The 12,973-nt window shown below is 39.4% G+C and overlaps 1 protein-coding gene across 1 annotated transcript in view; it reads right to left on the bottom strand.

Annotated features, from left to right (window-relative positions):
* Positions 1–2,010: 2,010 nt before the first annotated feature.
* Positions 2,011–12,973, bottom strand: part of March11 (membrane associated ring-CH-type finger 11) — a 120,508-nt gene continuing 109,545 nt past the window's right edge. Inside the window, exon 4 of the mRNA XM_023704930.1 lies at positions 2,011–2,497. Coding sequence (XP_023560698.1) covers positions 2,175–2,497 — 323 coding nt within the window. The 3' untranslated portion in view covers positions 2,011–2,174. The remainder of the gene's footprint in view (positions 2,498–12,973) is intronic.

The raw sequence follows: 12,973 nt of genomic DNA, 5'->3' as shown, positions 1-12,973 counted from the left end.
GTAGGCGACAGGGTGGGGGTCCCGCGGGACACAGGCCGCGGAGGGGCCCCGGCAGGTAGGCGACAGGGTGGGGGTCCCGCGGGACACAGCGCTCATCTCCAGGCGTCTCCGGCTCCCGCACACACTCACCCTGCAGCCTGTGGAGAGGGGCTTCTCCCGCTCGTCCCTTGGTTTCAGTAAGCCGGTGGGAGCGCGCGCTGAATCGCGGGCAGGCGTCGCTGCGCGTCGGAGCACTGACCCTGGAATCTGTGCCTGGAGTCTCTTGGCTCCCTACTATCAACAGTAACCAAAACTTTTCCTGATTAAATGATGTTACCAACTTGCCCTAGTAACTAAACTGCCTCAGAGCCCGACTCTGCATGTATTTGTGTAGTAGCAGCTCGACACAAGCAAAACCCTCGGACGTGTGCTTCCGACATCCACCTCGAAGCTAGATGTGCCCCGAGGGATGGCTGCATTTTCACTCTTGCATGAGTTTGTCACTCATGCTTTCTATTTCTGTAAATCATCATGCCTTGTCATTTGCGACAAAGCTTTTTAACTGGAAAAGTTATATTTAAAGTACTGGGGAAATTTACTATGGAAGAAACATGGGACTGTTTGTAAATATGAACTGTTCTACTATTACTCAAAAATCATTTAAAAAAAAAATATAAAGCATTTTATGCACTTTTCAGTCCAGTCTTTCTTCTCCACAAACCAGCAGCATGCTCAACGCCCAAATCCCCACATACCTGATTTTTTACTACATTTCTAACACTTCCTGCCGTCTTTCCTTTTTTTTTTTTTTTTTTTTTTTTGTATTTTAGGGAGGGGTCACAGGGTGTTCAGGGTCTCGCTCCTAGATCGGACTCCTAGTGATCCGCCTGTTTACAGCCTCCCAAGAGCTGGGATCACAGGCGCGCTACCACACCCAGTCTCCATCGCTGTCTCAGCATGCCCCCGGGCGGGGCCAGCACGCGGGCCTGGGGATCGAACCCCTGGCCCCTGGGTCTGCTTGCTGGCACTTCAATCTGCTGAACTATTTGGCAGGCCTTTCAACATTTCTAAGGAATGCATGCTCACCTGTTTTCTTCTTCGTCTCTGTCCTGTAAAATGTGCCAAATATAGCCAACAGGGTACCCATGGAACTCTCTGCTGAGCAACCTGTTCCTGGGAAGTCAATAGCTTCCTCGTTTTTTTGCCCCTTTTCATTTAAAATTACTGGTCCAGCCATCTAATGAAGGCGAAGACTTGTCAGTGCTGGTGAGCACACACATCTCGGAGGACCTCAGTACACCGAGCAATAGGGTTAGTGCTTAAGTGGTATGAGGGCGGGACACGGGAGCACTCGGAGAAAGAAGACCTAATGAGATGGGCTCATGCAGCGCAAAACGCTATAATTAAACAAACTGTGATAGGTCCTAGTAGAGGGCTATGCAAATAAGAGGCAGGGTTTTTTTTATTTGGTTGGTTTTTTTTGAGGCAGTATGATTTTTCTTGAGTCAGTTATAGATGATACAACATTTTGGTGAGATTTGCAGGTTGTAAATATTCAGGATGGCCTGCCTATGCAGTAGGAACTTCAGGAAAGGCGGGCCACCTAACTCATTTCTCTCTTTCTGGACACTCTCTGCATTGGTTCAGAAGTGGGGGAACAAGCTATAATTCGGGCAGTTTGTGTTCTGGTGACAAGCTTGTTTTGATCCTGTTAAGTCAGTCATGGTCACATTAAGCAGCCTGAGGCACCAGGAGAACAGTGCTGCTACATGTCCTGACAGTACTCTGCACCCCGCCCATGACATTCTAAAACTTGCCCATTTATACTGTGTCCAAAAAATTACACGTGCAACAGAAGTTTGATAAAAATATATTTAAAATAAGCAAGAAAAAATAGTTTTGGCCTTAAGGATAACTGTCACCACTGTTTTTTTCTTTTTATCAAGTAGAGTTAACTTATATGTGTAATGATTTCAAGTATGAACTTATAAAAGATGTGACAAATCAGAACAACAAAGAACAAGAGGGATCTTTTCTCAGAAAAATGTATTTGCAATTCAAATGTTCATATAAAAAGCATAAATTTCAAAAAGTTCATAGACTGAGTGTCTTGTACAAGCGCTGTGGTTTCACCATTCATTGTGATTACATTCCAACATGTGCAGGGCGGCCCACACTGTCACGGTATGCGCCGGTCACACTGAAGTCACTCTCATCACGACCTCCCCCGAGCTGTTATCCTCTGAGAGATCCTCACGGGGCCTGATGCGGTTGAACAGGTGGAGTAGCACGTAGCCGCACTGAAACCGCGGGGAGGTCAGCTGCGTCGGGTGGACCAAGTTTCTGTTCCGCAGAGCCGTCAGGGGCAACCATAAAGTCCTACTTGTGGAAGACTCTCCCCGGCTACTTTCTTCGATGTCTGTGGCTTTGTCATAATTTAGTACATCCCAGTGCAAATTAACGGCTCGCCAGCGCTTAAACACTCTGTAAACTGCAGCTCCTTCGTGGACAATGAGACCTGAAGTTCAAGGGAAGAAAAAAGATTGGTGACAATCAAAAGACAGGAAAGTGATTCTGCAGAAAGTGTAAAGGATTAAAAAATAATTTCCTGGTGTTCCTCACTATGAAAGAATATTTGAGTACGCAAATATCATGTCTACTTGCAGCTACTACTGATATGAATATTCAGGGAAGAAGAAGAATTCACTACACGTAGGCAGTGAAGCTGTCATGGATGTAATTTATTTGCTCCATCACGGTTCAGAACAGGCTTTGGGCATTTGTGTTGCCTTAGGACACTCGCTTCATTTATTAACTCAACTTGATACCCACCACGTGGCAGGCAATGCGCAAAGGGCTGAACCCAGTCAACAGTTTCATTGAGAGAGGGAAGATATATGGGACACGCCATCTCCCCCGTTGTCAGAACCATGCCTGCTTTAGTTCTCACAATTGCCTTATGAAGTGAGATACAAGTATTTCTCTCGTTTTGCCAACTGGAAACTAAGGCACAGGAATCTTAAGGGACAGCTCTCAAGCAACTAGAGCTGACAATTTGAAGAGGTGGCGCTGGGAGTCAAGGGCAGGCCGGCCAGGAGCTTGCTTCTTGCTGCTGGGAGAGACTCTCAGGAACAGAAAGTACTGGGAGAAGCTCGTGGGCCACACGCCAGGTGGGCCACACACCGCGTGGGCCACACACAAGGTGGCCATGATCTCCTCCCGCCCATGCCTTATCCGGCGTTTCATCTGTGTTTTGAAGTTTACGTTTCCACACGCAGCCCGAAACCTTGGGCTGGATATGTAACCTTGCACAGGAAAGGGAGCCCCTGAGACACAGCCCTTCAGAAAGAGAATAAAGGGACAGTCTTTTCTCTTTAGGGAGGCTGAAACTCCACTGGCACTGTGTGGAGTATGACTGGAGCGTACCAGTTGGCACAGCCGCTTTTCTAGTGACAAATTTGAGAATTTGTGACTCTACCCTCCACATTCAGCTCCTGGGCACATGCCCTGAAGAGCACGCATAAACATGGATGAGGAAGTGTGTTCCGAGAGGTACACTGCACCACTGTTTGTACTGGAGGAAAAGATCTTGAGCTATCTCGAGATTCCCAGCAGAACGGATAAGTTAGAGAACACAGGTCCAATGGGTGACAGCAACGGGACAAAAGGGAGCAAAGCCTCGCACAGTAAAATGGAGAAATCTCAAAACCATAATGAGACGCTCAAAGCCACAATGAAAAAAAAAAGTTTCAAAAATTAAAAAACATCGTGCATTTTCAGATCCCCCACATCATCTCTCTCTGTCTCTAAAGCTCCTATCTCTCTCTCTGTCTATCTGTCTGTGTGTCTCACTCTGTCTCTTTCTTTATTAATAAAATGTATATGATGGATGAATAATAACTACTGAATTCATGATACTGAGAAAAGAAGGAAATAAATGAGATTAGAGAGGGGCCTCAAAGAAGGGTTTTAACTATGTCTCAAATGTGTTTTTTTTTTAAAACTGGGCAACAGGAATATAGACATTAAACATACTCTATGCATTTCTGGGATTTATCAGGAAAGTTAATCTAAAATGGATTGAGAAAGTTAAACAAAGGGGATTGCTGCATTATACATGAAGAGCAGATAGCAGTGCAGAGTACACACAGACAAAGGAATGAATTCAAAGGGAAGAAGTAACAGAAACTATAATGTAAGAAAGGGACAGAAATCAGAGTTCCATATTTTAAGGGTGAAGGAGTGCCTGGCTGGAGGAATGGCAGTGACCTTCCACAGGGACAAGGAGTAAGGGTTCTGAGCACGATTTTACTGGGGACATCATTTCATCTCTCTTGAGCTAAACAATGTCAAATTGCTGACAAAAATTTCAATCCTTAAAAAAAATCATAATTTTGCCCACCTGAAGTCAGAATATAAGTTTTGCCTTGCTTCATTATCCAGAGATTAAAGTCTGATATATGTGACTTAGAAGATTCCAAAGACTTAAAAAATGCAAGTGGTCAAATAAGTCTATAGGTGGTCAAACACTTTACAAGATACATTTTGTATACTATTAAAATAATGAGAAGATCTATAAACTTATGTTAATCATAAAAACTTCAATAAAATTGCTTAGATCATCTTCCTTCTCCAAAGAAATAAGGTTGACCCAACTGACCAGACAAGAGACAGAATTATAAGTAAAAACTACTAGATTTTAATTGGTGATTTTATTATTAGACTCCTGTGTTCTTCATGACCAGTATTTTAACCTTTTTGACTCACTTTTCCCTCCTTAGAATGCAATCTAAACACTTGATTTTTACATTCAATGAAACTGTGTGACAATAAATTGAAATTCATCAACTCTAGGACATTCAGGTTTCCTGAGTTGGTAAGCATATAAATTCAAGACATTATTATTAATTAAAAAATAGTACTGAATCTATTGTGAAGAAGATTTCATTTACACTAATAACAAAGCAATTGCAGCCTGACCCACATTGGCCCCGCATGGGCAGGGGCGTGCCTCACCAAGGGTGTCGCTCATACACAGGATTCTATTGTTTTGTACTGATTTCCCTTGAAAGGCAAGAAATCATGTCATTTTCTAGAGTTGAAAGTCACTTTCTGGGAATATATTCCTAGTATCTCTTTTCTAAATACATGCCAATAAATCTCATAGGTCTTGATAGCACATTTTCAATGGAATTTAAAGAGAAAAAAACTACTACTATTCAAATTGTCATATAGCTACAGTCCACTTGAATTTCCAGTTCTAGGGTCTGCTTGCTAATTAATTGAGTTATGAATAATGTTTAGATTTTGTTTCGTTGGCCATTAGCATCCAGAATTACTCCTTGCCCTCTGGAAGCTTAAATTTCCTTGAAACAGTGAACTCCACCTTGAACCTCAGAGATATTCTCTGTGCTGTGTTAGATAGTCTAGAATTCTAGCAAATGCTTTTATATTATGAGAAGAGATGACTACCATGATTTTTAAATCCACAAGTAAAATAATTTATTCAAGTCTAGTATGGTGCACTGAAAAGGCTACCTCTAAGCACTGTAGGGTTTGCTTTCTTACTGATAATCAAATTAATTTGTCACCTTGACACTTCTGGTCATAGGAGAACAGAATTGGGTTTACTTTTGCATCTGACTCACTATGACTTGCAGGAAAAAAAGCAATGTAAGTTTCCAAAAGATGTAAATATTAAATATTTTCTAATACAGTCTGCAGTAAATGGCATGATGTCAAGTCGAGATTTAAGGATTTGAGAAATATGTATGTGATTTGTTATTTTTGCTATGTTCTTAACAGCAACGTTTAATTGTGACATGTTCTTGTTGGGTTATAAAGAAAAAAATTTGGAGGGCTGGCCAGGTAGCTCAGCCAACTAAAGCACCTGCTTAGGTAGAGCGCAGCAGTTGGGGTACAATCCCCTGCATGCCTTGCCGGCCCTGCCCCCGGGCCAGGCTGAGGTGGTGATTGAGACTAGGCGTGGTGATGCATGCTTGTAATCCCAGCGCTTGGGAGGCTGAAAACAGGAGAATCACTACAAGTCTGATCTATGTAGTGAGACCCTGGAGACCCTGTAGACCCTGTACCAAATATATTAAAAAAAGAAAAAGTAAAACATTTTTGACAGGCAATAATAGTCATGAGAAACAAATCTTGGGTCCTGATTTCATTGAAATGAAAATGTTTTGGTGTAAGTAAAATATATTCTAAATGTTTTTAAAGAAAATACAAATAATAAAAATATTAGAAATTGTATAGACTTTGACTAAATAAGATGATAAGAATTCAACAATAGTTGCTGTATTGTATGTTGTGTTTAAATTAGTTGTTCAGATAACCAGATATATGCAGAAAATTGGTCAATAAAAAACATTAAAAAGAAAAAAAAATCATTCACTATTCCTTTCAACAGACCAGCAGAAATCAACAGTACCATTCTACCAGCTATCCTGTGTTTATACTTATATATTCCAAATTTTGGAGTGGAAAGTTTGTTAGTTGAAGTTCTTTGTGGGACTAGAACCTGAGCTAACTGCCCCAAAATGAGGGGGAAGTTTATCAAGGTACATTTGGACTCTGCTCACATGCTCGGCCCATTCACTCACACACACACACACTCTCTCTCTCTCTCTCTCTCTCTCTCTCTCTCTCTCTCTCTCTCTCATATACACAAAACCATTTGTCTATGTCTACTTCAACTTTGGAAATGTTATAACTAACAAAGATTTATAAAATTATGATCAATGACAAATTTTATCTGGTATCAATAACCAAACTACTAGCCAAGCAATGCCATTTCTTGTCTTGCCAATCTTGACTGTTTTGGTTGTTTCTCATAATTTACAATCTACTTTTTTATCAGGGGTCTTTTCCTTGCTAAGCATTGTCTAAAGAACTTCACAGGCATGATTTTCATTTAAGCTTGATAGTAGCTCTAAAAATAGGCAGTATTGTAGAAGAAGTTGATGGCAGAGGAGATAGAGACCTAGTGACACTTAAGTTGTTCAGTGTCACAAAGATGTAAAATTCAGAGCTGAGACTGGAAACTGAATTTGTCTAAATGTAAGCTTCGAGATTCATCCACATCCCACTTCTAGTGCTCGACAGTCTCTTCATTATGGGATGACTTATTAAAAGTGATTACTATAGACTATACAATGGTATTCCCCTCCCTCAGATTCACATATTGCAACCTTCATCTCCAGTAATATAGTATTTGAAGATGAGAAGGGTTAAATAAGTTCCCAAGGATGAGGCCTTCATGGTGAGAGAAATGCCTTGGTAGAAAGAAGAGAGAGTGGATCCCACTCCCTCTGAGTGTCTGTGTGTGTGCGTGCACAGGCGTGCATGCATGTGTGTGCACACCCAGGCAAGACAAAGGGAGGGAATAAGAAAACAGTGATCTAAAAGCCAGGAGTAAGGTCCTCCCCAGACATCAAATATGTAGGCTCTGGAGCCCCATGAGAAATAAATATTTGCTATTTAAGTCACCCAGGTTGTAGGGTTTTGTTATGGCAACCCAAACTGACCGCACAGACTTTAGAGGTGAAACTTCATTTAAAACATGGGGCGGGGGGGGGGGGCTGCCCCTTAGCTCAGTTCTTTAAGTGGCTGCTTCAGCAAAGCAGTCAGGCTCAGGTTGCTGTGGTTCGATCCCCACAACTCCAGCCAGCCAAAAGTGCCCTGAAGGCACTGGGAACAACAATAACAACAACAAAAAATGAGGAAATGAGTCTGTGATTTTAACAAAGTTGTAAGGATAATGAAAATATGCTGTAATTATTTACAGTATTCATTACAGTAACACTCATTCCCTTTAATGCTCCTTGAAATACCTCAAAACGTCTGCACTGTGAACACATGTACTCCATCATTTTTAACATTTTCTAATGCATTTCTGGAAGTCTTCTTTCATGAGTGTCTTTATAAAGAGTGTGTGATGAAAAGAAATGGCAAGCAGTGCCACTGGCTGCCACCCAGCAGAAGGCCATCTCGGTGTCCTCAGCCACCCAGCAGAAGGCCATCTCCGTGTCCTCAGCCACCCAGCTACCTGATCCCGACACCAGGCAGCCTCCAGTCCTTCCCTAATGCCAAAATGACCAGCAAAGGTGAATGTTCTGAATGGCTTCAAGACATTAAGGCAGCCATGACTGGGCAACTAATGACACTAATGAAAGATACATATTATAATCAAATCTTACATTATTACATCATTATTCATTTAATATGAATTCTTAGGATGGTAATACTTTCTGTCATTATGTACACTGCCTACAAAGATCATAGTGCAGGAATTCAGATGTGTAGAATTTAGACATTGTATAGAACACCTAGGCAAGATCTTAATGACTTTTAAGAGTTAATACCTGGTCTTCTGCTACTAATGACAAATAGAAGAACAGATAGCTTTTAAGGATGTCCATTTCTTTCACTGAAGTATCCACCATTTGGTAACACAGCACAGTGTAAGAACAGACTCTGTATGGTCAGGAAATGCAAGTACCCTGCCCTGGCTTTCAACTCTCAGGTACCAAGATTCTCTCATTTCTATATTCCCAAAGTTGGTGCTATAGAGGAACACATCTTAACATTTTTATGAGATTTTATTTCTATTAGATGGCACAAAGCAACAGCATTCAACAGCTGCTTTATCAAACAAAGTTCTCGGTACTTTGAACTCTACTTTCAAATAAAGTTACCGGGAAGGGCAGGGAGGAATGGTAGTGTCTTCAGCACCCTGAGGATCTAACAGGGTCAGTGACACAAAAGGATGCTGAAGACAGCAACTAATTGTACACTACAGCTTTGTCCATTTGTGTGGAATGTTAAACTCACCCTCAGCTTTCCCAGAAAATCCAGGTCACTAGGGCACCCACACAGAAAGCCTGGGCAAAGCCCTGATGCTGCTCAATCACAATAACTCTCAGGAAGGCTAGAAAACTCAGAACTCAGAGCAGGTATTTGGAGGAAAGGTTCTTGATTACAAAACTTCTATAGATTTCTAGCTTAGGACCCAGTCGTGTCACCCTCTCCATCATGGGAGCCTTGAGGGCTTTCAGCACACACATTCCCCAACACACACACCATTGCACAAACGATGTTGAACTTGGAGAACTTCTGGGGCCTTGGAGCACCCTGGCTCAGCCCCTCACCTGTGTGGGAGCCCTGCTGAGCTGTGCCCCACGCCCACCACTCCAAAGACCAAGGTGAGCCTCAGACCACTTTGGAGGCTCTAGTGAACTTTGAGAGCTTCAAAAATGTAGAACAAAGGAGCAAAAGGCAATCTCAGATATCTAGCCTTAAGAGAACAACTCCAGGAACAAGGTCATAGAAGAATTTGGAAGTAACACACCTCAAATTTCTGAAGTGGTAGCATCAGAGGCTACAGAAGAAATAAGATCACGAATAATCTCTCAGGTAAAAACAGAAATGACAACAATCATGAAAGAATTGCTCAGTACATAAGAAGAAATACATAAAATATAGAAAAGAACAGAAAACTGATGGAAACACTGAATGAATAATACAGAAAAGAATTAGAATGCATGAAACAAATTCAAACAGGTATTTAGGAAATTAAGAATTCCACTGAAAGCCGAAAAAAAACCTCTTGAATAAAACTTAAGATAGACTTTCAGACCTTGAAGACAACATTGCAGCTAGTGATTGTGAAAGAAAAGGTCTCTTAAAAATAACAAGGAATGAGGAAGTACCAATTCAACAGCTGCAAGATGGTGCAAAGAAAAACAAATATTAGACTGATAGGTGGCAATGAAACAGCAGGAGTCAACACAAATGACATAAAAAGAAGCAATAGCAGAAAAATTCCCAAACATGGGGAAAGAATCTGACATAAAGTTCAGTGAGTCATATAGAACTCCTATTAGCCCTAATCAAAATAAATCTATACCCAGGCACATAATAATCAAGATCCCAGAAATGCAGCAAAAGAAACAGAGAAAAGAAACAGATCACCTACAATGGAAAACCCATCAGAATCATGGCAGATTTCCTGACACAAGCCAACAAGTCAAGAAAACTGTCAAGTGAAGTCTTTCAGGTCCTGAAAAAACAACAACAACAACAACAACAACAACAACAACAACTTCCAATCCTACAAAACTGTTTATCAAATTCAGAATAAGGTACTTCCATGACAAAGAACAACTGAACAAATTCATGACCACCAAACCAACCCTACAACGAATACTGACAAGATATTCTATAAAGAGACATAAATGACCACAACTTCATGAACAATGACAGAACAGAACCAACAAGCAGAACACGTAAATAAACAGAGGGGGAAACTATGGAACCTACAGCAGGAAAATAACTTGACAAAGATAAGCCAATACATATCAACGTAAGTGGCGTTAATTCACTAATAAAAAGAAACAGACAGGTAGAGTGGGTAACAAAACAAAAATGCAGCAATATGTTGTATATAAAAAACAAACTTAACTCAAAAGGAAATCCATAGACTGAAAATCAAAGGATGGATAACAATCCTCTGTGCACCAAACACTCAGAAAAAAGCATGTGTAGCTACTCTGGTTGCTGACAATGTGATCTTAATGATAAAAAGATAAAAAGATGATAAATCTAATGATAAAAAGAGATAAAAAGGTCACTATATACTTGTTTGGAAAAAACTGCAAGAAGAAAAGATAAAAATCATAAATATATATGCACACAAGGTAGGAGCACCCAACTATATAAGATAAATATTAACAGACATGAAAAATCAAATGTATAATAATGCAATTCTAATGGAGGACTTTAACAGCCAATTGCCACAAAAGTACAGATCGACTAGGCAAAAATCCAGCAAAGAAATAAACCAAACTTGTGAAAAAATGGACTTAGTAGACATTTACAGAATATTCTACCTAAAAACATGAGAATACACATTTTTCTCAGCTACAAATGGGACATTCTCCAAAACAGACCAGATACTAGCACACAGAACATGCTTAAGTGGATGCATAGGAATTGAAATTACTTATGCATATTATGTGACCATCGTGCAATAAAACTGGAAATTATTAACAAAAGAAATTTCAAAAAAAAATCAAGCACCTGAAAATTAAACAACACCCTCCTGAACATTAAATGGATCACAGAGGAAATTACACAATATTTACAATAAAAACATGCAGATGCAACTTACCAGAACCTATGGGGTGCAATCAAAGCTCACCTAAGAGGGCAATATATAGTGGCAAATTCTCATATCAGAAAAACAGAATAAAGCCAAATAAACAACCTTATTCTGTAACTGAAGCTTCAAGAAAAAGAAGAGTAAGTCAAGAACAAAGTCCAAAGAAGGCAGGAAATTATAAAGATCAGAGCATTAAAACAATGGAAATGAACAACACAATACAAAACATTAATGAATCAAAGAGTTTACTCTTTGGAAGAGTTGATAAAATTTATAAACCCCTAGCTAACCATATCAAGAAAAGAAGAAGTTCAAATTCATACAATAAGGAATGAAAAGGGCAAAATCACTACAGATCCCATTGAAACTCAGAAAATCCTCAGTGCCTACTTCAAAAACCTTTACTCTCATAGGATGGATAAAACAGAAGAAATGAATACATATATACATATGAATTAAGAAGATATAAAAATTCTGAATAATCCAATATCCAATATCAGTCAATTAAATTGAAACCTGCATAAAAAACTTACCAACAAAGAAAACCACAGATCCTGCTGGATACACAGATAAATTCTAAAAGCAATTTAGGGAAGATTTAATGCCAAATCTTCTCATAGTCTTCAATGTAATTGAAAGGGAAGTAAATCTCCCAAACTCATTCCTGGCAACAAGTATTACTCTGATACCAAAACCAGAGAAAGCTCCAACCGACTAAGAGAACTACAGGCCAACTTCCTAATGAACATAGATGCAAAAATCCTCAAAAAAAAAAAAAATACTGGCAAATGGAATACTGCAAAACATCAAGACAATTATACATCATGACAAATTGAGATTTATCCCAGGAATGCGGGGATGTTTTAATATATGCAAATCCATAAGTGTAACATACATTCACAGAGCCAAAGGAAAAAAAATGCCTCAACAGACTCAGAAAAAACTTTTGATAAAGTCCAACACTCATTCATGACCAAAAACTCTAAAGAAAATCAGAATAGATTGTCCTTACCTCAATCTGGCAAAAGCCATCAATGACAAACTAATAGAAAATATCATAGTAAGTAGACAAAAACTGAATGTTTTCACTTTCACAAGAAAGTCTACTGTCACATCTCCTATCACTTCTCATATTCAATATAGTTGTAGAAACATTAGTAATTAGAGAAGAGAGAAAAATAAACAAAAATTGAAAAGGAAGAATTAAAATTATCATTATTCACAGATGATATGATACCTTTCATAGAACACCTCAAAAATTCCACCAAAAGACTTGCAGACTTAATAACCAAATTCAGGAGCATATCAGGATACAAAATCAACACTCAAACATCAGTAGCATTTTTGTACACGAACAAACACACTGAGAGAGAAATTAGGGAAACCATGCCTTTCACAATAACATCAAAAACATGAAATACTTAGAAATAAACATAATAAAGGAAAAAAAGATGTATACATTGAAAATTACAGTACTCTGAAAAAAAGAGATTGAAGAGGATTTCATAAAATTGAAAGATAGTCCTTGCTCATGGACAGGAAGAACAAACATTGTGAAAATGGACATACTCCCAAAATTGTTATACATGTTTAATGCAATCTCAATGACAGTATCATTAGTATACCTCATATATCTAGATAAAACATTCCTAATATTCATCTGGAACCAGAAGAGATCTAGAATAACAAAATCAATCCTGGGCAGTAAAGGAAAGGCAGGAAGCATCATAACCCTTGATTTGAAATTATACTACAAAGCTACTGTGATAAAATCAGCATGGCACTGGCAAAAAAAACAAAAAACAAAAAACAAAACAAAACAAA

This window comes from Octodon degus, unplaced genomic scaffold, assembly GCF_000260255.1.
Source record: "Octodon degus isolate 3935 unplaced genomic scaffold, OctDeg1.0 scaffold00207, whole genome shotgun sequence".
Lineage (NCBI taxonomy): Eukaryota > Metazoa > Chordata > Mammalia > Rodentia > Octodontidae > Octodon > Octodon degus.
Note: the sequence above shows the minus strand (reverse complement) of the source record. Positions and strands in the feature narration are given on the sequence as shown.